The 23,733-nt window shown below is 39.7% G+C and overlaps 1 protein-coding gene and 1 non-coding gene across 2 annotated transcripts; one reads left to right on the top strand and one right to left on the bottom strand.

The window, feature by feature from the left end:
- Positions 2,933-3,022, bottom strand: TRNAY-GUA. The gene is given in 2 exon segments: positions 2,933-2,968; positions 2,986-3,022. It is a non-coding gene; the product is annotated as a tRNA-Tyr (tRNA).
- LRRC34 (leucine rich repeat containing 34) lies at positions 4,957-23,733 on the top strand. The gene is made up of 11 exons (XM_018050256.1): positions 4,957-5,370; positions 10,752-10,894; positions 11,399-11,517; positions 11,614-11,678; positions 12,789-12,872; positions 16,203-16,331; positions 18,255-18,350; positions 19,607-19,761; positions 20,124-20,279; positions 20,913-21,039; positions 22,653-23,733. Exons 1-11 carry the CDS (start codon positions 4,957-4,959, stop codon positions 22,854-22,856), a joined length of 1,692 nt encoding a protein of 563 aa, XP_017905745.1. The 3' UTR covers positions 22,857-23,733.

Here is a 23,733-nt window from a genome sequence, read left to right on the forward strand (position 1 = left end):
GTAGGGTTTTGTGTTTCATGTTGGAAGATAAATCGAAGTGTAGATTCCTCTTTCTCCTAACCTAGGTTGACTCATATTAAGAAAGGACAGTCTGGTTTGTCTAATTTCAGTTTTTAGAAATGCATATTTTGATTCTATTTTCAGGTTGGAGGTATAGAAGGCTGCAAAAATCATTGCTCTAAAACACTGAGAAAACACTAGGATAAATAGCATTTTAAAATATTGCATTTAGGGGAGTTCCCTGGTGGTCTAGAGGAGAGAATTCCAGGTTTTCACTGCCGGGACCCAGGTCCAATTCCTGGGTGGGGAACTGATATCTTGCAAGCCATGCAGCCAAAAAACAAAACAAAAATTGCATTTTCCCTTAAATCCGCCATAAAGTTGTAGATGTAAAGGCCAACAGAATTAAATTCAAGAGATGAACTGCACCTCTAAATCAGGAGAGACCAGTGGGCACTTTCGTGCCTGGTGGAACTTTTAAGTTTTAGGACTGGAAGGTGGACGATCAGGCTTTCTGTAGGCATAGGTAACAGCCATGTGTGAGTTGGTATGATGGATTAGAATCTGTGAAACCAAGGGTAGTTATCAGTTAGATCCATTAAACTATAACTTGCTTAAAAAATAAAAAACTAACCTGTCTTCACTGACCAAGTTCACTTTGCTTTGTTTTTTAACAAAAAGCATTGTGTAGCCTAAACAATGTTAACAGACCCTTCACCACCACTATGGATAGTATCTCTCACTAAGAGTCTTGAGATGTTTGCCCAGTTTGTTTTTCAGGAACTTGGAGTCAGCTGTCCAGTTGGCACCCCAGCCAGTTAAGACTGGTTGGCAGTACTGACCATGTACCTGGGTATGTGTGTTTGGTCGGTGACCATTTGCCATCAGAAACTCCAGAACTCTGCCCCCAGAATGAGCTAATGCCACCAAATTCTGAGCATGTATCCCAGTTGTGCCTGCACAGAAGGACAATTATCTCACTTTTTAAAATCTACAATCACCTTTCCCCATGCTCCCCATACCTCAGGCCACCCTGCTTCTTTGTCTCATAAATATCCTGAGTCCCTTGTCTTTGGGGAGGTGGATTTGTGATTTGTTCTTTCACCTCACTTGACTGATTCACGATAAACCATTTTTTGCTGCAAACCTCCACCTGTCATTGTTTGGCTTGCTTTGTTCTCAGGCAAATGAACCTGGCTTGGTAACAATAGGTCCACAGAGTTGCAAAAGAGATAGACGCGACTTAGAGACTAAACCAAACCAAGCCCTTGGTTATGAATACATGCACACACATACACACACACAGCCTAAGGGGGAAGGCAGGAAGGACTATGACATGATAGTGGCTGGGTTGATTGTGGCATCTCTGACTTGCCTTCTAGGGTGGGGTCTTTTCTGCTGGAGGACTAGACCTCCCATCCGGCATAGAGACCCAGTCAAGACGGAGAGGGGTGAATTCCCAGCCCCACACTTAATGTTTTTGCTCCTTGCAGCATAGCAGTGTGTGATTCAGATCCTTGTTTCTATATACCTAGCCCCCCAAACGGAGAAGGCAATGGCACCCCACTCCAGTACTCTTGCCTGGAAAATCCCATGGACAGAGGAGCCTGGTAGCCTGCAGACCGTGGGGACACGAAGAGTCGTATATGACTGAGCGACTTCACTTTCACTTTTTACTTTCATGCATTGGAGAAGGAGATGGCAATCCACTCCAGTGTTCTTGCCTGGAGAATCCCAGGGATGGTGGAGCCTGGTAGGCTGCCGTCTATGGGGCTGCACAGAGTTGTACACGACTGAAGCAACTTAGCAGCAGCAGCAGCCCCCCAAAGAGTTATGAGATGGTGTGGCTGTTATTTAAAGAAATAAGAAGATGTGGAATTCTCTGGTGGTCCAGTGGTTATAGGACTACTTGCTTTTAGTGCCATGCACCTGGGTTTGATCCCCCAGTCAGGGAATCCTACAAGCCACATGGGCAAAAAAGAGAGATGATATATCATGGACTAAATTATGTCTAGGACTAGTTGTCTCTAACATTTTTGTCTTTATCTAACAGTGTAGAGTCCTGCAGGTTAAAATCTCATTTCCTAAATACAAATGACTGACAGTGCTGATGGCTTTTAGGCAATCGACGGTATTCAGACTGAGGTGATAATATAAATAAAAATAAGAAATTATAAATAAAAGAGAAATAGAGAATACCAAGGACAGTTACTTGTTCTAGGTTTTACTTAACCTATTTAATCCTCACAAGAACTCTAAGGAGGTACTGTTACAATCCCTGTTTCACAAGTAAAGAAACCACCGAAAGGCTCTTCTCAAGACACAGTAGGAAGTTGGAGAAGGAGCAAGAGCATTTGGCTGAACCTTAGTCACTTCCTCACCTGGGTTTGTAACAATCATTTGTTCTCCAGAAACCTGGTTTTAATTAAAATGTTCTTGGATGTGAAGGTTCAGGCTTGATTTTTCTATTTCAGTTTTCCAACAGAGCTATCTGGGGGAAATTTGTGTGCACTGGCCGCTCTAATTAAGGTTAGTTAGCACAAGTATGTCTGGGCTTCCAGACACATAAAAGAACTTATTTCTCTTAACATTCACATCCATGATGTGACCTGCCTAGGTTTCTATGTGTGTATTAGCTCACATGAATCATATCCCACATGTGTTTAGAATCAAGTTGATAGCCCTATTAGAGCTGTTTATATTGTATATGCATTGTTGTTAAGTTGCTTAGTCTTGTCTGACTCTTTGTGACCTCATGGAGTATAGCCCACCAGGTTCCTCTGTCCATGGAATTCTCCAGGCAAGTATACTGGAGTGGGTTGCCATTCCCTTTTCTAGGAGATCTTCCCAACCTAGGGATCAAACCCAGGTCTCCTGCATTTCAGGCAGATTGTTTACCTTCTGAGCCGCCAGGGAAGTCCAAAATGTCAATTCCTTTGAGCCGGATTCGAACCAGCGACCTAAGGATGTCTGAGAAACTTCACACTACAGTCCTCCGCTCTACCAACTGAGCTATCAAAGGAATTGCACTGTACATGCATTTTTAGTGGAGTTAATAAAAGGAAGTTATAAAGCCAGGATTTACAACAGCTGCCAGTAAATAAGAATAGGGAAGATTGATTCTTTATTGGCTATTTTTAACTAGGGATTGCTCTCTGGATGTACTTTTACAACCCAGTATTCCTGAGAAGTTTCTGAGTGGAATTACTCTTCAAGGGCCTTCCAAGGTGTCGCTAGTGGTAAAGAATACGCCTGGCAATGCAGGAGACACGAGATGCAGGTTCTATCCCCGGGTTGGGTCGATCCCCTGGAGAAGGAAATGGCGACCCACTCCAACATTCTTGCCGTGGACAGAGGAGCCTGGCAGGCTACATTCCATGGGGTCACAAAGAGTCAGACACGACTTAGCGACTAAACCGCAGCAGCACAGCGAAGGGAGTGTGCTGAACTGTACCTACACTCACATCTCAGAGTTTCAGGCTACCTTTCAACTTTGCTGGTAGCACATGGGGTAAATGAAAACATAATTGTCTTTTCTATCATCATGTTTAATCTGAAGAACTACCTGCAGTGATGCTTAAAATCTGTGGGTTACAGTGTTTCAAGAGACCTCTGCCTTGCCTGGCACAATTTCTTGGCAATGGAGTATGGTCTGGAAATGCCTGGCTGGGTAGTGGGAGGGAGAGAGGATTCAGATATTTTCTTGTTCACCTTTGAAAACAATAAACTTCATAAATGACCTGTTTTTACCTTGAGGATCTTCCTCGCACATTTTTCAGACAAGGAGTCTATGTCTCCAGAGTCGCCTGCAAGGCCCTTTCACTTCCATCTCTTTGACCTGTGGCAACCCCGGACAGAAGGCCTTCCTTTCTTCCTTCCTTGTCTCCTCTCCCCCAGGCCCAAGTACCAAATCCTGACCCGTTTACGTGGTAACTAACGCTGGGTTCCGTCTCCTCACTCAAACTCCTGAGATGTTTCAGACCTCTTCTCCCCTGGGCGTGTGCAAAGTCACTTCAGTCGTGTCTGGCCCTGTGCGACCTTATGAACTAGCCCGCCAGGCTCCTCTGTCTATGGGATTCTCCAGGCCAGAATACTAGAGTGGGTTGCCATTTCCTTTTCCAGGGGATCTTCCGACCCAAGGATCAAACCCGCCTCTCTTGTGTCTCCAGCATTGGCAGGCGGGTTTTTTTTGTTTGTTTGTTTGTTTTTTTCAACTACTAGCGCCACCCTCCATCAGCTGTTCCCAATCTGAGGGCTCACTGCCCCATAACAGCTGTGCTTCTCAGAGGATGCACAGGACTCCACGTGGATCCGGTCTGAATTGCTTCGCCTCTAAAACACACCCAGTCTGTTCATCTGGGTAGCCCTAAGTTCATGCTCATCTCCAAAACGCACAAAGCAGTTCCGTCCTCTGGCAAGTTCACCTGGACGGGTCAGGACGATACCTCCTCCAAGAAGCCCTCCCTGATGGCCCGGCCCCTCCACAAAATTGATCAACTAGCCCCTTTAAGTTCCCTTACCTCCGTCCGTCCTAGCTGTGGTGGGCAACTCAGCTTTTGCACCTACCCTCTGCAGGTATGAGCACAACTTGGGGAGCGGTCTGTGTCATAATCATCTTTGTATCCCCGGCCCTTAGTTTATCAGCCATGCCCCCTAAACCTGGAGAACTTCTCTCTGCAAAAGAACCGGGATGCCCTGCCTCCGTGTGTCTTTAACCCACGCACGGGACTAGGACTCAGATGGTGAACAAGGAGTCTCCACAGCATCGGCGGTCACTACCTGCCCAGCCAGGCCTCCGGGACCGAGGGGGTAATGGCAGAGGTTCGCACAGCATGGGCGCTTATGATCGCGAGGTGGGGCCACACCTCTTGCAGCTCTTCGGCTGCAGCAGGCGGAGCAGGAGCACGCGCGTGGTTGTCATGACAACGCTGCCGCTGCCGGCCGGATGTAAGGAGCATGGAGCTCAGCCAGAAGCAGGCCGGGCCGGCGTCCGGGTCCCCACTTCCCGCTCCCTCTAGGACCCCGACTCTGGCCTGGGCTGCGGCAGACGGTAGTGGTAAGAAACAGGGGTCCCTTCGGCGCCAGCCTAGCCCGGAGGAAACGCGCGAGGGGCGTCATGGCCAGGCCGAGTCCTCCGAGCAGACTTGGGGCCAGAGGTTGCCCGGCGGGAGAGGGCCCCTAGGAACCCCAGCTGAGCCCGGAACTTCGGGGCGCCCCCAAACGTGGTTGAGAGGGCAGCCCCAAGCTCCCGCGGTGGGTGCGCGGTTCTCGCGGTGGGTTGTCCTGAATTCAAGTGTGTGTGTCGCGTTCTCTGTCTCCATGCACTACTTGGGCCCCTTTTTTGTGAAGTCTCCAGAGAACAGGGCCCAGGTGGGCTAGAGGCTCTGGAGACCACTCTTTGCACGTTCACGCCTGCACGGTTTTAAGTATTTCTGCACCCGTGAATTATCTGGTAGCATGTTAAGCATTCTTGCCCGGAGAACTCCATGGAAAGAAGAGCCTGGCAGGGTACAGCCCATGGGGTCACAAGGAATCGGACACGACTGAGTGACTCGCTTTCACTCTCATGTTAAGCGGAAAGTGTACACCAGTCTCCCTTCACAATTTCCATTTAGGATGCTTGTGTGCTTGTAGATAGGGAATTGTGCCACAGGCCTTACATATTCCACACAGCATTGTGAGGTGGGCATTGACATGCTCTGCTTTTAGCATAAAAGGAAATTTAAGATAGAATTTCAGTAAATTGTTTGACATCACACAGCCCTTCCGGATTAGCACCCAATCTGACTGACCCCTCAGTCCTCAATCTCCCAGCACTTGACTGTTTCAATAGAAGAGGGTGAAGGTTAAAGTGAAAGTGAAGTCGCTCAGTCCTGTCCAACTCTTTGCAACCCTATGGACTGTAGCCTACCAGGCTTCTCCATCCATGGGATTTTATAGGCAAGAGTACCAGAGTGGGTTGCCTTTTCCTTCTCCAGGGGAATCTTCCTGACCCAGGAATTGAACCCAGGTCTCCTGCATTGCAGGCAGACGCTTTACCCTCTGAGCCACCATAGAAGAGGGTAACCACCTCCAAAATAAGCCCTTATTTTTATTTTTTGGGGGCTTCAAAATCACTGCAGATGGTGACTGCAGCCATGAAATTAAAAGACGCTTACTCCTCGGAAGAAAAGGTATGACCAACCTAGATAGCATATTAAAAAGCAGACATTACTTTGCCAACAAAGGTCCGTCTAGTCAAGGCTATGGTTTTTCCAGTGGTTATGTATGGATGTGAGAGTTGGACTATGAAGAAAACTGAGCGCCGAAGAATTGATGCTTTTGAATTGTGGTGTTGGAGAAAACTCTTGAGAGTCCCTTGGACTGCAAGGAGATCCAGCCAGTCCATTCTAAAGGAGATCAGCCCTGGGATTTCTTTGGAAGGACTGATGCTAAAGGTGAAACTCCGGTACTTTGGCCACCTCATGCGAAGAGCTGACTCATTGGAAAAGACCCTGATGCTGGGAGGGATTGGGGGCAGGAGGAGAAGGGGACGACAGGGGATGAGATGGCTGGATGGCATTACCGACTCGATGGACATGAGTTTGGGTGAACTCCGGGAGTTGGTGATGGACAGGGAGGCCTGGCGTGCTGCGATTCATGGGGTCGCAAAGAGTCGGACACGACTGAGCGACTGAACTGAAGTAATGTTTAAACGGGATATTAGGTAAAGATTATTTGGAATTCAAGAGTCAGGTGTGGATTAAAAATGAATCTAGGTCAAATTCTCGACATTTTCTTGTAGAATTGGTTATTCCTAGCTTTTTTTTCGATTTGAAAACCAGTTTATTATTTTCTAATATGAATACAGTATAGGAAATAAATTGTTGGTGCCATAGAATCCTGACATACTTGGGTGAAATTTAAATAAGAGAGAGAGTAGCAGAAAAATATAACTGATGCTCAAAATACTTTAAATCCATGGCCAGGTAGTTAAATATACATATTCTTTGGCTTTGTCTGGCCTGTAATCTAAGATTCCTTCATGCCTTCACATAAACATGACTTGTAAGTCTACATCTGTTTGCATGTCCTGGATATAGTTCTGCCAGCTGAGGGCAGGCAATGAACCTGAGAAATTCTCAAGGCAGCCTTCTCTTCTCTTTGATGACATATTTAAAGCTATTTAAAAATCAAAATGGAGTAACTGTGGTTCAGGCATGCAAAATGGAGCTGGGTGGCTGTTGTGGATATGATTTCAGATGCATTCCTTCATCACTGAGAACTTGAATTGGCTTCCCTGGTAGCTCAGCTGGTAAAGAATCTGCTTGCAATGCAGGAGACCCCAGTTCAATTCCTGGGTCAGGAAGGTCCCCTAGAAAAAGAATAGGCTACCCACTCCAGTTTTGTTGGGCTTCTCTAGTGGCTGAGATGACAAAGAATCCACCTGCAATGTGGGCGACTTGGGTTCTATCCCTGGGTAGGGAAGATCCCCCGGAGAAGGGAATGGCAACCCACTCCAGTATTCTTGCCTGGAAAATCCCATGACAGAGGAGCCTAGTGGTCTACAGTCCATTGGGTCTATACAGCACAGTGTCAGACTCAAGGACACTACTAGCTGTTTTCAAAATAGGAGCTGCTAGCTACATCCTTATAGTTTCAAATTTCTTCCCACCATTGCAACTTTGTAATCATTTCAGACTCCCAGTCATTCCTTGCTTAACAAGCAACCTAACTTCTTGCCAGCTCAAACCCCAATCCCAATTCTTTATGAACCATTTATGTAACTTCTGGGTTTTTTGCCTTTGTAAATCGCCACCACTTTGTAGTCTGGTGGAACACAGTTCAGGTGTTTTTTGGATCTGTGTCTCCTGCGTTGCATTTTTAACAAACACCAGATAATTACCTCTGTTTCAGTTGGGTCTCCATTTCTGAGATTTTGTTTAACATTTTTAATACCAAGGAAGGTAGGAGCCAGAGCAGAGGGAACCCAGTGGGAGCCCAGTTCGTTTGAGGTCTACTTGTTTTATTTTCTGTTCAGGATGCTAAGGGAGCATTTTTTGGATTGTATTCCATGTGAACCATGGTCTCCTAAGTCCTAAGTCTAGGAGCATTTTTATCCTCCTTCCCCTCCGGGCTCAACAACTTGAGGAGTCCTTGTGTACCTGAGAGTTTTAAATGTCCCGAGAATTACTGTAGATAGGAATCTGTTTAGCATTATTTAACTCATCATTTCTCAAATTTATTTTAGGATAAACTCCATTCTATTTACAGTATCTTTGATCATGCAGTAGATTAGTATTCCACACAACAGTTTGGGAAATACTGTGCTAAAGTATTATTTAATACATGAAATAAAGTATTATTTAAATATAAATAAGTCCTAAAATAAGTGAAAGATTTCTTAAAAAATTATTTTTAAATTGGAGTATAGTTGATTTACAATAGTGTTAGTTTCAGGTATACAGCACAGTGATTTAGTTATACAGAATATATATGTACTTTTGTAGATTATTTTCCATTATAGGTTATTACAAGATAGTGAATATATTTCCCTGTGCAATACAGTAGGTCCTTATTATTTTATGCTCAGTAAGTGAAGATTTCTTATGTACAATTATGCTGTTAAAATTTTTCAGAGGGTAGCTAATGAAATGGGAAAGATGCTCATAATGTTAACTGAATAGGAAAAGGATATAGAAAAAGAAAAATAATAGGGAACACTCCCAGACCTCAGTTGCAGTGGTTCTTTGGCAATGAGATTGCTGATCAATGTTTATTTTCTTTTTGATACTGAAACTTCCAAGTTATTTGAGATAAACGTAGGTTAAATTTATTTATTTATTTATTTAGGCCATACCATGCAGCTGCAGGATCTTAGTTCCCCAACCAGGCATTGAACCAGGACTCTTGGCAGTGAAAGCACAGAGTTCTACCTACTGGACTACTAGGGAATTCCCCTAAATTTATTTTTTTTTAAGTTTATTTTTAAAAAACTGTAAGAAAAGATTATTTGCATTCACTTTTAACATAATGTTCTTTCTCTTTAATCTTGTTTTGCATATTTGTTTAGCAAACTCTTTAGTTCATATAGTGCAGAAATCCACTCATGAAGGAACGTTTTTGAGAGGAAGAGACTTAGAGAAACTGGATCCTCAAGATCTCAGGGTGGTTGAGTAGTGAGAATACTAAGCTCTCTTTAAGAGACATACAAGCACAAAAGCTAAGACAGAAAAGAGACAGGGAATGGTATGTGCTTGTAAGAAAAGTGTCAGCATACCTTCTACCCTAGAAAGTCTGGGCCTGGAAAAAGATGCTTTTAAAATAATAACAAACGGGAGGGGAGAAGGGATATATTGGGAGATTGGGACTGATATATACACATTTCTATTTATAAAATAAGGACCTACTCTACTTGATACACTGTCGTGAATTATATGGGTGAAGTGAAGTGAAAGTTGCTCAGTCATGTCTGACTCTTTGCGAGCCTGTGGACTATGCAGTCCATGGAATTCTCCAGGCCAAAATACTGGAGTGGGTAGCCTTTCCATTCTCTAGGGGATCTTCCCAACCCAGGGATCGAACCCAGGTCTCCCACATTGCAGGCGTATTCTTTACCAGCTGAGCCACAAGGGAAGCCCAAAGCAACCAGTACCTCTTCGAGCCAGAAATGAACCAGTGACTGAAGCATAAGAACCTAAAAAAAGAGTGGATGTATGTATGTGTATGTGGCCTTCCCTGGTGGCTCTGATAGTAAAGAATCTGCCTGCAATGCAAGAGACTCAGGTTCAATCCCTGGGTCGGGAAGATCCCCTGGAGAAGGGAATGGCAATCTACTCCAGTATTCTTGCCTGGGAAATCCCATGGATAGCGGAGCCTGGTGGGCTCAGTCCATGGGGTCACAGAGTCGGACAGGACTGAGCAACTAACACACTACACAATATACAATATTTATGTATAACTGATTCACTTTTCTGTACACCTAAAACTAACACAACACTGTCGATCAACTACAATAAAAATTTTTTTAAAAAGTAGTATCAAAAATAATAAGATGATGCATCAAGGAAAGATGCTGCTGCAGGTGTAACAGAGGAAGAAGACTTCAACTCCTGTTTTGTCTGTCTTCCCTATTAGTGACTGACAGGGAAAAATCACCTTTAGAAAGAGGAAATAGAAGACAATGGCAGGTAAAGCACTTCTATGAGTGAGGTCTCAACTTGGAGACCTGTTCTTTTAGGAAGAACAGACAGAGCTGTATTCAAAGATGCTATCAACTAACAGGGTATAGAAGGTCTTCAAGAAGCCTGTTGGACTTGATTTATCAGATCCCTTTTGAGTTTAGACTCTATGATAAAACTGTCTTTACCTGAAGCCATTATAAGCAAACATGAGTTACCCTAATCCACTATGGCAGAATGGAAGAGGCTTTGAGTCAAGTTTGATTCAATACTCTGCTGTATGATTTCAGGCAAAATACTTAATTTTTCTGGACGTCATTTTCCTCAGCTGCCAGGCCTGTTACTTAACAGAAGTTAGTTCTCCTTTTGTGTCACTTCCAAGTTAAGTGTCTGCCCATCCTCAGTGGGTACTTCTATGGCCCTAGTTCTCTAAACAGCATTTTTCTTTTCTCCCATTCCTTATTTTACTTTCTCTATTCTCCCTTTTCTTCTCCTCACCCCTAACTCTACACACACACACATTTGTATCTTTGAAAGAAATCTAATTTTGGTGGGAGGAAGCTCCTGGGATAATTTATATGTGATGAAAAGTATTGCATTTATTTTTCAAAAGTTTCAGCATCTATTGGTGGTCTCCAGGAATATTATAATGACTTATGTATGGAAAAGTCCAAGGAAATTAAACCTTTTATATTGCAAATACTCCAAGAAGTGGATGAAGAAATTGAAAAAGGGTAAGGAAGACATATACTTGATTACATCAGAACAGTCACTGATACTCATCTGTGTGAAAACTCTTGGAATACTGAGTGATTTGAAAGCCATTTGCAAATGCTAGATGAAATGGACATGCTTTTTTGATTCAGCATAGATGACTGACACAGGTCTTGGAGGTAGTTTAGTAAAAAAACAAAGCACTAGACCAGCATTCTCCAAGTCTGAGTTTCAGACTGGTCATTAACTCCTGTGAGCTGGGTTTATTTATGCAAATCATTGAATGACATTCTTCAATGTCATTACCTATCAAGTAGGAATACTTTTTCTGTGCTTGAAAAATTAAATTATGCATATATTAAAGTGCTTTTCAAAAGCTGTAGTATATATTCAGTAGTTTTAAGTTACACTTAATAAAAATCTGTACTGTGGTACTTGGTTCCAGTAAATCTATCCAGTGATGTCACTAAACATGAAGGAAAAATATTTTTCCTTTACTGGATTTCCTTTTAATATTTTAACAGATCGGTAGGAATCACATTAAATATTGCTGGTAACAGTCGCTCACTATCAGGAGAAAGAGTAACAGGTGAAGATTTCTGGATTCTTTGCAGAGTTTTAAAGAATAATTCATATATTAATGGTATGTCTCCTTAAGAATCCTTCCTTCCTGTTCTCATTCTGCTGATTAAATATTCGTTAGGAGGAATATCAGCTTCTATTCATCTGTATTCTTCAGGTTTGGATGTTAGATACAACCTCCTAAGTGATGTTGGCGCGTACTATGCTGCAAAACTGCTCCAGGTATTTTACTGCAAAATGTTCTTTGTTCTTTTTTTTTCTTCCAGGACCAAGTTAAGAACCAGTTTTTTCTTTGGAATGTGCAGGGTTTCAGCAGCCCTAGCCTGCTAAACTAACCCTTTATTGTAGACTTCACTTTCAAGATACCCAAACTGAAATGCTGCTTTATGGTTGCATTTTATTTAAGAAAGGTAGTGTGGTCCACCAATAAGAACAGGTGTCCTTAAAGAAAAGGTTGTTTCAACCTCAGAAGATTGACATATACATGTGTGTGTCTGTATTTTCAGTTAAAATGTTTAAAGCAGCATATATCATGTTATTCTTCCCTTAAATTGGCTTTTTAATTTCTTAGCTATTTGTCCCATTCTCGTGTGCTGCAAGTGTCTCTACTGAGCCAAAAAAGATCTTAAAATTTGCATATCCATGAAATGGCACAGAATATAAGGATGGAGTGAAGATTAAAAAAAAAAAACCACCAAGTTATTTTCAACAACCACAAATCAAAACACTGCAAAAATCATAGCCACCATGTTCTGAGATCTGTTTATGGTGAAATCACCTAGTCTAGTGACATATACACAAAACATAGTTTTGTAAAATGTCAAGGGTCTTGACTGTGCTGTAACACTTGAAATACAGTAAAAACACATTTGTGTATATGGTCTCAGTAGAGCTCATACCTAGAGCCTCTTGAGTCATCTTTTGCAAAGTGATACACTATGGTTCAGTACATGAAGCACATCCATACTTTGAATCATTGATGAAAAATGAATATACTGGGAGGGAGGCTCAAGAGGGATATGTGTATACTTAATAGCTGACTCACACTGTTGCACAGCAGAAACTAACACAACAGTGTAAAGCAACTATCCTCCAATTAAAAAAAAAAAACTAAAAAAATGAATATAGTCTTTTTCTTTATCCTGTAATTATATTTGTTTAAATGAGAATGTTGTTTTTCCTTAATCATCCTTTGTTTTGCTGGAGACCTTGAACTTTCCTGGTTGTAAAGATTTTCTTTGCTGGTAAACAACTTTACTTAAAAAGCAGCTCATATATTCTTGATTGATTTCTAGTAATACATGTATAATAGCTTCTTTTCTCTTATTTTAGAAACAACATAATCTCATTTACTTAAATCTTATGTTTAATGACATTGGGCCTGAAGGTGGAGAACTGATTGCTAAAGCCCTACATGTAAGCATTCGTATACCTCAAACTAACAATTTGGGGATTTCAATTTCTTTAATTTTAGCTTGAAACCAACAGAAATAGATGTTAATGTCAATTTATTTTAATTTTGTGCAACTGTATATTTTTTGTTGCACTTCATTAACATTTAGATATCACATGAGTACTTTTGAACTCACTTTTAATACAGTTTTATGGATAAACCATAATGGAAAATATTTTTAAAATGTATATATAACAGTTTGCTGAACAGCAGGAATTAACACACTGTAAATCAACTATACTTCAATGTAAAAAATCGTTTTATTAAGACATAATTCACATCAGTTCAGTGGCTTTTTTAGCATACAGTGGACACCTTGAAGAGCACAGGTTTGAACTGCATGGGCCCACTCATATATGGGTTTCTTTCACTAAATACATGCTGCAGTACGATACAATGCACGGTCAGTCGAATCTGAGAGTGTAGGACTTGGATATGGAGGGCCAACTGTGAAGATAAACTCATTTTCAACAGCAGAGGGTCACTGCTCCTAACCCCTGTGTTGTTCAATGATCAGCTATATTCACGGTTTTGCAACCATCACCACTATCACTGTTGTTAGAACACCTCCTCTCCACAGAAGAGAGACCCTGTTAGTAATCCCTCTCTATGCTTCTCTCCCTCTCTCCAGCACCCTGCAGTCATATCTACTTTCTGTCTCTTCTGGCCATTTCACATAAATAGAATCACCATATAACATGTGGCCTTTATTGACTGGCTCAATGCTTTCAAGTGTCATCCACGTTGTAACATACTTCATTCCTTTTTATTGCCAAGTAATATTCCATCGCACATTTCATTCATCCATTAGTTGATGGGTACTTGGGTTTCCACTATAATGAATAATGCTACTATGAATATTTGCACACATTTTTCTGTGCACTTATGTTTCCAATTTTCTAGGGTATATACCTTGGAGTGGAATTGCTGGATCATTTGGAAACTCTATTTAACATCTTGAATGACTGCCAAACTGTTTTTCAAAGTGGTTGCCCCTTTTTATGTTCCACCGACAATGGGTATTCTGATTTCTCTATATCCTCACCAATACTTGATACTTTATTTGAGCTATCCTAGTGGGTATGAGAAGGCAATGGCACCCCACTCCAGTACTCTTGCCTGGAAAATCCCATGGACAGAGGAGCCTGGTGGGCTGCAGTCCATGGGATCGCTAAAAGTCAGACACAACTGAGCGACTTCACTTTCACTTTTCAGTTTCATGCATTGGAGGAGGTAATGGCAACCCACTCCAGGGTTCTTGCCTAGAGAATCCCAGGGACGGCGGAGCCTGGTGGGCTGCCATCCATGGGGTCGCACAGAGTTGGGCTGACTTAGCAGCAGCAGTAGGTATAAAGAGGTTTTGTGGTTTTGATTTGCATCTTCCTAATGATGTTGACATCTTTTCACATGCTAAGTGGTTATTTCTATATTTTCTTTGGATAATTCTCTTTTCAAATGTTTTGCCCTTTCTGGATACAAGTCCCTTACAGGATATAACTTGCAAATATTTTCTGACATTCTGTAGGTTGCCTTTTCACTTTCTTAGTAGTATCTTTAGAAGGACACAATTTTGGAAGTTCAGTAAAATGCATTTTGTGTTTTTCTTGTTGTTTATGCTTTTAGTGTTATATCTAAAGTCATATATGACCTAGTCATGAATATTTACACTTACACTTTCTTCTAAGTTTTTGACTCTTTCATTCAGTTATTTGATATTTTAATTTTTGTATATGAAGTGACGTAGGAGCAATTTCATTCTTTTTCACGTGGCTATCTAGTTGACCCAACATCTTGTGTTAAAACTGTTCTTTTTCCACTGATTTTGACATCCTTGTCAAGAGTCGATTATAAATGAGTTTATTTCTGTACTCTCTCTTAATTTATATATCTGTTCTTAGGCCAGTCCCACACTATCTTGGCTACTGTAGTCCTGTAGTTAAGTTTTGAAAAAGTGTGGGTCGTCTTTGTTCTTTTCGACGTTGTATTGGTTCTTCTGGGTCCCCTGCATTTTCACATGAATTTTAAGATCAGTTTATCAATTTCTGCAAAGCAAACAAACAAACTGGGATCTTGAGAGGGATTGCTTTAAATCTTTAGATCAACTTGAGGAATAGTGCCGTTTTTACTGCAAGGAGATCCACCCAGTCCATTCTAAAGGAGATCAGTCCTGGGTGTTCTTTGGAAGGAATGATGCTAAAGCTGAAACTCCAGTACTTTGGCCACCTCATGAGAAGAGTTGACTCACTGGAAAAGACTCTGATGCTGGGAGGGATTGGGGGCAGGAGGAGAAGGGGACGACAGAGGATGAGATGGCTGGATGGCATCACCAACTTGATGGACATGAGTCTGAGTGAACTCCGGGAGTTGGTGATGGACAGGGAGGCCTGACGTGCTGCAATTCATGGGGTTGCAAAGAGTTGGACACAACTGAGTGACTGAGCTGAACTGAATATTGTCTTCTGATTCAGAAACATGGGATGTGTTTCTTCATATATTAGTTCTAACAGGTCTTTTTTTGTTTTGGTGGATTCCTTAGAATTTTCCACATAAAAGATTGTCATATGCAAAAAGTTTTGCTTCTTTTCCAACCTGTATGCCTTTTTTTCTTGCCTTATCTAGCCCCATCCAGTACAATGTAAAATAGAAGTGGTGAGAGTGGACATCCTTTCCTTCTTCCCACTCTTGGCAGGGGGGAGGGAAGTTTGACTTAATTTTAAAGATAATTATGTGCACTTATGTTTCAAATATTTATTCATTAGGACAATGAAATGTCTGTAATTTTATGAATGATTTATCAAAAGAATGAATTATGAGAAGGAATTAAACTTTGCAAATGTCTGAGAAATTGTGTCACTTTCAAAGTAATACAGGGAAATGTGAAGTGAGTGTTTAACGGGTATAGGGTCTCCCTTAAGGGTAAAGAGAATGTTTTGAAATTAGAGGTGATGGCTGCACAACACTGTGAATGTAGTAAAATCCAGTGAATTGTACTTTTTGGCCGTACCATGTGGCTTACAGGATCTCAGTCCCCTGACCAGGGACTGAACCTGAACCCCTCAGCAGTGAGTGTGCGGAGTCCTAATTGCTGGACCACCAGGGAATTCCCAAATTGTACACTTTATATTTTTACCTATTAAGGGAAATTGAATGTTACCTTTATGGAATATATTCTATTCAATCTCCATGAAAAACTGACTGAGTCCGCAAATAGTAATACAGTCTCCTAAAACGTAATCTGAAGAGAATTCTTTGGGTTAAAATTTTAATCCAGTTTTGCCTCTTTTCCTTTTCAGAAGAATAGAACTCTGAAACACCTAAGAATGACTGGAAACAAGATTGAAAATAAGGGTGGAATGTTTTTTGCTGCAATGCTACAAATTAATTCATCCTTAGAGAAATTAGATCTGGGTGACTGTGATCTGGTGAGTTAAACTGGTTATGAGAGTCACTCACGAAAAAAAAAAGAGAGTCACTTACGTACTTGATCATTCTCCCTGGAAACTAGCACAGAGAAGTGTCAAGAGACCAGCTACATGACAGTCTTATGAATGATTTAAGCTCATCTCTAAGATCTAGTATCAGAGAAAAAAAATCTTTAAGTAAAAATCAGATTATAATAATTTTATGGAAGAATATCCAGTGTAATAAAAATCGTCCTAAATTTCCATCTATTACCCTTCTTAACTTGCATGGGATTTTCTAAAGAACATTATGTTCCTTTTAATTAAACAAATACTTGATTTGTATAATGTAAATTTTTTATTTGTGGAAACATTTTTCAGTGAGTAGTTATAGCATAAAACCTAAGACAATTCTAAAAGCCCTCACCTGACCTGATATGTCTTCAAAGTCCAGGCTTCATTTTCTCAAACATGCCTTCAAACCTTCAGGCCTACTGTTAGGAACCTAGTTAAAAGGTTAATGCAACATCACTGGGACAGGATGTCAGTAAGATGGGCCAAGGAGGCTCTTTGGTATAATAGGCTCTAAAGTTTAAGTGGGTAGATACAGTAGGAAGGAATGGGGAAAGCATTAATTCAATATACAGCTGACTCGACAACATGGGTTTGAACTGTTGGGTCCAGGTAAATGCAGACTTTTTACAACAGTAAATATTACAATTGCTACAGAAGTCAAGGTTCCTTGAATCCATGGATACCAAGGTATACAACTGACCTCTGACCCTTTAGGGTCAACTGTATATTTTCTGCACGTAATAGTCACAATCCTAGATTCTAAGGATACAGGAGTGCATCAGATATGGTCTCTGCCTTTATAAAGGTTACATTTTAGTTGGGAAAATATCAGTAAATTAGAGCAAAGTGCTACAAAGATGGCAAAATACTCTGATAACGGGTAGGTAGGAGGTCATCTGTGTGATAGGATGGTTATGCCTAAGACCTGAGGAAGGGGATGAAAAAAGCTGCCCCATCTGTGAAGGATGAGAAAGAGCTGCCTTCAAGAGGGACATGGCAGAAATATTCCAGGCCAGGGATCCAGAACATGCAGACCCTAAGAGAGTGCTTCGCCAAGTGTAACATGACTGACAGAGATGGAAGTAATTTTAATACTCATGTATTTATTTTTACAAATGCTTTCTATTTATTTGAAGGGTTTATGTTTCCCATTTAAAGAAGTGAAACAGTTTTAGGAAGTTTCTGCCCTCGTTCAGGTGGGTGGTGAGAACCTGGGTGAGGTGGTAGCTAGAGATGGACTAATTAGAGACATCTTTGGACAGAATCTGTAAGATTTGCTTCTAAGATCTGGCAATCAACTGATAGGAAGGTAAGAGGATGGGTGGAGTGGAAGAGGCCCAGGTTTTCTGGTGTAACAACTAGGTATGTATCCATCACAGAGATGCGAGAGGATCAGGCCCTTCCAAAAGGCAGAGGGGGCCAACTGGAGTTGTGAAAAATGTGATTAGTAATGGTTTGCCGCCATAAACACCCATTTAAAGTGTGTTAGTATGAATATAAAAGGAGGTTTGCATTAAGGAAATATAAGTAGCATAGAGCCCTAGCTGGGATCCACTTGTGTGTCCGCACGTCTGACGTCTGCATCATACAGAATCTTGAAGATTTAGGAGCAAACCTAGAGGTAAACATCCAAGGAATCCTTAAGAAAGTCCCCGTGCATGTTAAAGATGGATTTTTTCTGAATTTGATCAACCTACATTCAAGGACTAGGAAATTAAACCTTTAAAAGCACAATTTTGATTTATCAGAGCCCAGTTTTATTCATCTTGAAATATTAAGGAGGTTACTTTTTTTTTTTTTTTTGAAATATTAAGGAGGTTACTTTTTAAAGTTTTTGTCAGTTTCCTTAATGAATTTATCTGTTTTTAGGGAATGCAAAGTGTGATAGCATTTGCTACAGTCCTAACTCAAAACCGAACAATTAAAGGATTAAACCTAAACCGACCCATACTGTATGGTGAACAGGTATGTATTCTAAGTGAGCAGTTAATAATGCTGTATGTGAATAAAATGAAGGTACTAACTTGAGGGTTATGTCAAGGTTCATGAATGTGCTATATTTTTAGAATTGTAAACTACCATTTACAAATGAAAACTTGAATGGAAAATTTTAAATTCTTGGTAAGAGTATTATAATATGGTTTTAGAAGTTGCTTATTTAAACAAATATGTTGTCTTTTGTTCTTATAAACTCATTCTCAGTGGGTAAACCTGTTGAGGGGCAGAATGCTTAAGATGAACACACAAATGATAAAGGGCTAGAGAATTATAAAAGCCCAGTGTGAACTGTCTTGTCATTTGTTTGTTTTGTTGTATTGATGTGATGAGCCACTGCATCTCTGAAATCGTAAGTAATAATGGCATACTGCCTAAGAATAGCAGTCCAGGAGGTCTGGACTTCATTCTGTACATAAGCTGCATTCTGTAGCTTGTGGGATCTCCGTTCCCCAACCAGGAACTGAATCTGGGCCCAGTAGTGAAAGCAACTGCTAACCACTGGACTGCCATGCTCAACTATGATACCAATTGTTGTGATTTGTTTTCCTTCTGGGATGACTATATTTTTAAAATAATGATTTCTGTTGTTGCTGTTCAGTTGCTAAGTTGTGTCTGACTCTGCCAATCCCATGGACTGCAGCACGCCAGCTTCCCTCTCCTTCATTATCTCTTAGAGTTTGCTCAAACTCACGCCCATTGAGTTGATGATGCTATCCCAACCATCTTATCCTCTGTTGCCCCTTCTCCTTTTGCCTTCAATCTTTCCCAGCATCAGGGTCTTTTCCAGTGAGTCAAGCTCTTTACACCAGGGGGCCAAAGTACTGGAGCTTTAGCATCAGCCCTTCCAATAGTGAGAGCTGATTTCCTGGAGGATTGACTGATTTGATCTCCTTGCAGTCCAAAGGATGCTCAAGAATCTTCTCCAGCACCACAAATAGAAAGCATCAATTCTTCGGCGCTCAGCCTTTTTAACTCCCCTCTTTTACATCACTTAGTCATTGCACTTTGTAAGTGCCCGCTGCCTGTTTCTAAGATGGTAAAGGTATCATTTGTGACAAAATGATTTCTTTTTAAAAGCCATGCTAAACAAATACAAATTGTAGACTAACAGTCTTAACTGATAAAATCTTCTTAAAAAGCTAACTTAAATAACTGACCATGCTTGAAATAAACATGTACTGCTTTAAAATTATATTTTAGAAAAAAAGACTATCTATTTTTAGGAAGAGTCTACAGTTCACCTAGGCCACATGTTGAAAGAAAATCAATGCCTTGTTGAATTACACATGTGTAAACATGATATAAAAAATTGTGGTATGAAACAGTTATGTGATGCACTGTATCTGAACAGGAGCCTACAATACCTTGATATAAGCTGGTAAGTGATAATCTGGAAAATCTATGTAAAGATTCATAGTAGGTATGATTCTGTGTTAGACACTAAATCCAAAAATTAGGAAATAAAACCATTTTTATCTTTTTATCCTGAGCTTCACTTATTATTCAGTTTAAACCGATATAATATCTCCTAATAACTGGAGTGAGCAATTTAAATACATAAACCAGAACAGAAGCAACATTTTATGGCAAATTTTCAGTAACATTTTTGGAAATTGAGTGACTAAAATAAATCTTAACTAAAATACAAAGTACTGCTTAAAAGTTTCTAAGCCTGCAATCTCTATGAATAAAAGGACACTTCATATTTTCAAATATAACTAGATATTTTTCCTTTCCCAGCAATAAAATAACTCAGGATGGAATGAAGTGTTTGGCCGATGTTCTGAAAAGCAATACTACCCTGGAAGTAATAGATCTTTCTTTTAACAGAATGGAAAATGCAGGAGCAAACTATCTCAGTGATGCTCTTGCTTCACACAACAGGACTCTTAAAGCGTTAGTATGGTTTTACATTTAATCAAAATAACAGAAAAAAAGTTGTTTAGAACACTAACCTTAAACCTCTTACCACTTAAGATTCATGGTGAAATATGAAAACTCAGTTTCTAAACTAACATATTAAGTTACAGGAAACATTTCAGTATCTTCTATTTTCTTTTTAAAGGAATGTCTTTTTAAAATTAGATTGATAACAGTTATGAATGCTTAAGGTTAAAGAGAAAATTCTTATCACTTATATTATTTATCCCAAATTCTAACAGAAAAGTTATAATCATTCAATATGATAATGACTTTAAGAATGAATCAAGAAGAAAATATTGCTCAGGTGACTTTATCCTGAAAAATATGTCTGCAATCCACTCCAAACTTTTACTGAATAATAAGTAGAACAATAGTTTGTTTAAAACAATTTCCAAAATGTAGGTAGCTCTACTTAGGTACATGAAGAATCCAATTAGAAAAGTTTCTTGGATTTCAGGAATTATAAGATCAGTATTTTAACTACTACATTGAATACATTTAATGCTGAGACAACACAGTAAGATGTGTGTAATAAATGCTGTTGGTAGCTCATCCATTCTCTCTGTGGAACTGTTTCCAGGGTTATTACTTTTTGTTTCTCCACAGGTTGTCTGTGGTGAGCAACAACATAGAGGGAAAAGGACTTGTTGCACTTTCACAATCAATGAAAACAAATCCTACACTCTCTCATATCTACATCTGGGGAAACAAATTTGATGAAGCTACATGTGTGGTAAGTTTGTCTTCACTGAGGTTTTTTCCTGGGGCTTTCCCTACAGCATCAGATGTTATTTACTGATGAGTTAGTCAGGATTACCAAGTACAGTGAGACACTTCAGTTTTGATAAATTTTAACATACATTCTAAAAATTAGCTACTGGAAAGTTCTGTGGTTGAAACAGTGAAAGATATCAAATACTACATGTTAGTATAAATATCACCAAGGAACTTTTCTGGTGGTTCAGTGGTTGAGAATCCACCTTTCAATGCAGGGGACACGGGTTCCATTCCTGGTCTGGGAAGATCCCACATGCCATGGAGCAACTGAGCCCATGTAACAAATACTGAGCCCGTGTAACAAATACTGAGCCCGTGTGCCACAACTACTGAAGGCCGTGCACCTACAGCCTGTGCTCCACAAGAGAAGCCACCGTGCTCACCACAACGAAGAGCAGCCCCTGCTTGCTGCAACTAGGGAAAGCCTGTGCACAGCAACAAAGGCCTAGTGCAGCGGAAAATAAACAAATAAATAAAATGATAAATTATACAGTCCTAATTCTACTCCAAAGTTAATTAAAAAAAAATCACAATTGTTGATTCAGTATAAATTTGATGTGGCACAATCTCTAATCTGCTACCCAATAATTAAATCAAGACAGAATTCGAAAATACAGTACAAGTTGTCAAAATATTTGGTATGTAGCTTATGTAAATGTATAGATCCCTTAATACTGCTTTCAAAACACACAAAAAGCAGCATAACGGAATAGTTTTCAGTTAGAATAGAAAGAAAAATAAGGTGTCAGAATTCTCAAAAACTGCCAAAAGACTAATCAGAATTCTATCACTAAAAAGATTAATAACATGTACACTATTTTTTTAAAAATAGCTTGATTTCAGAAAAACACCACATCCACATTCTATAACACTAGAAGCTGAATTGAGTTGGACTAATAACGACAAGCTATAGCAGAAAGCAACTAGACTTGAATCTGTTACTGATTTCTCCTTTTCTCTACAGTAGTCACAGCCTTACTGACAAATTAGTTTAACATGTTTGTATGACACCTTTATGTAAGATGTCAATGATCCATACAAGATATACAAAGAAAATTCTACAATGAAGAAATAACTATGTGGCCAGCTACGCCAGCATCTAATACTAAAGGAATGGTCTCAGCCTAAATCTGTCAGTTACCTTCAGGGAGTCCATGAACTCAAAATTTTAAGCCAAAATCTGTGGGTGTTTATTTTTCTAAAAAATGGATCCCCAGCTATCACTGGATCTTCAGGGGCATATACAATAGCACTCCACCCCCATTTATGAGTCACCTTGGGACTTGAAAATTTTGACTTGAAACCTCTGGTCCACAAAATTGGTAATATATATAGAATTGTTATCTCAGTGAGTCATAAGACAACAAAACATCCTTAATGTTAAAATGCAGAAATAAGTTTTATGAGATTGTAATTTACACAGTGTGAACAATACCTGAAAAATTTTAAAATTCAGCAGTTATTCAGAATATTTCAGACTATAAATTATCACATCTAAATGTGAATGTTGAAATTTATAAAATGAATAAACTATTTTCTTAATGATACAGTTTTTCTTAAAAATCCTAGGCATATTCAGATTTAATTCACACAGGCCGTCTAAAATCAGACAATACAGATGTGGAACCGTTTGTGGTGGATGGACACATGTACCTTGCAGAAGTCTCCAATGGCCTTAAAAGGCATTATTACTGGACACCAGGTTATGGGGAAGCTTGCAGCCCGTCATCTAATGCAGGTTTTTCTCTTGCACCAGTAGGTCAACATCTATGAAAAACAAACTTTAAAGTAATTTTCATCTATGTGTCTTATTACTTTTCAGGTATTAATATTTTTATCATCTATTAAATTCTTTCATAGATTATGTTACTTTTGTTAGACAGGTAAAAGATACTAAATTCTAAGTAACTGTCCATTGTGAAAAACTGAGTAATTTTTCAAAAAAATTTTACAAAATAGGGACCAAAATTTGAACACTTGAAGAAGGAAATCAAGGAACTAATTTCTTTTTATAAAGAAAATACACCCAAACAGTAAAGCAGTATAGAAGGAAAGGTCATTCTAGGTATCCTAACTGAAAGTTGTCATGAGGTAAAAAGGTTTCAGGGGGCAGATTCCAGGTACCATCAAGGGGTTTAGAGGTTGAAAAAGTATTTAAGGTATTTTATAGATGAGTTTTGGTTCAATTTCACAAATATAAGCAAATATATATAAACAGACACACACATAAATACATATAAATGTATACTTTCCAAACATGTCAGTGCTGCCAGTGAACTATTAAAGAGAATTCTCTTTTGGAGGATGCCACTAACATTTTAATGATTTGATGGCAAATAATTACACTTGTTTGTGGCCAATTGTTTTCAAATTAAGATTTATACAAAGAGGCAATAGACACTACAATCCTTTGATTACAGACTCATGTTCACAAATTTATTAATTCATATATACCACTTAACAGTTTAACCTGAATGACTTATTACTGCTAAAGCCAGGCAAAGTGTGAGGAAAAAAAAAAAAAACAACCCAACAACTGTGGACAATTTAAAGAGGTTATTCTAAGTTTTGCATCTAAAAGGAAAAACCATCTGTCTCTAAATATTGTAATGAGGTGAAATAAAGGTGTTCAGTTTTACAGTTGTCAAAA

This window comes from Capra hircus, chromosome 1 (genome assembly GCF_001704415.2).
Source record: "Capra hircus breed San Clemente chromosome 1, ASM170441v1, whole genome shotgun sequence".
Lineage (NCBI taxonomy): Eukaryota > Metazoa > Chordata > Mammalia > Artiodactyla > Bovidae > Capra > Capra hircus.

What these genes read in the sequence shown, in the direction of transcription:
- LRRC34 (XM_018050256.1), top strand. Translation starts at nt 4,957, where the DNA reads ATGGAGCTCAGCCAGAAGCAGGCCGGGCCGGCGTCCGGGTCCCCACTT. An exon ending in CTCCAGAGAACAGGGCCCAG is followed by an intron (nt 5,371 to 10,751) that starts GTGGGCTAGAGG and finishes TGTGATGAAAAG; the next exon opens with TATTGCATTTATTTTTCAAA. An exon ending in CACAACAGGACTCTTAAAGC is followed by an intron (nt 20,280 to 20,912) that starts GTTAGTATGGTT and finishes GTTTCTCCACAG; the next exon opens with GTTGTCTGTGGTGAGCAACA.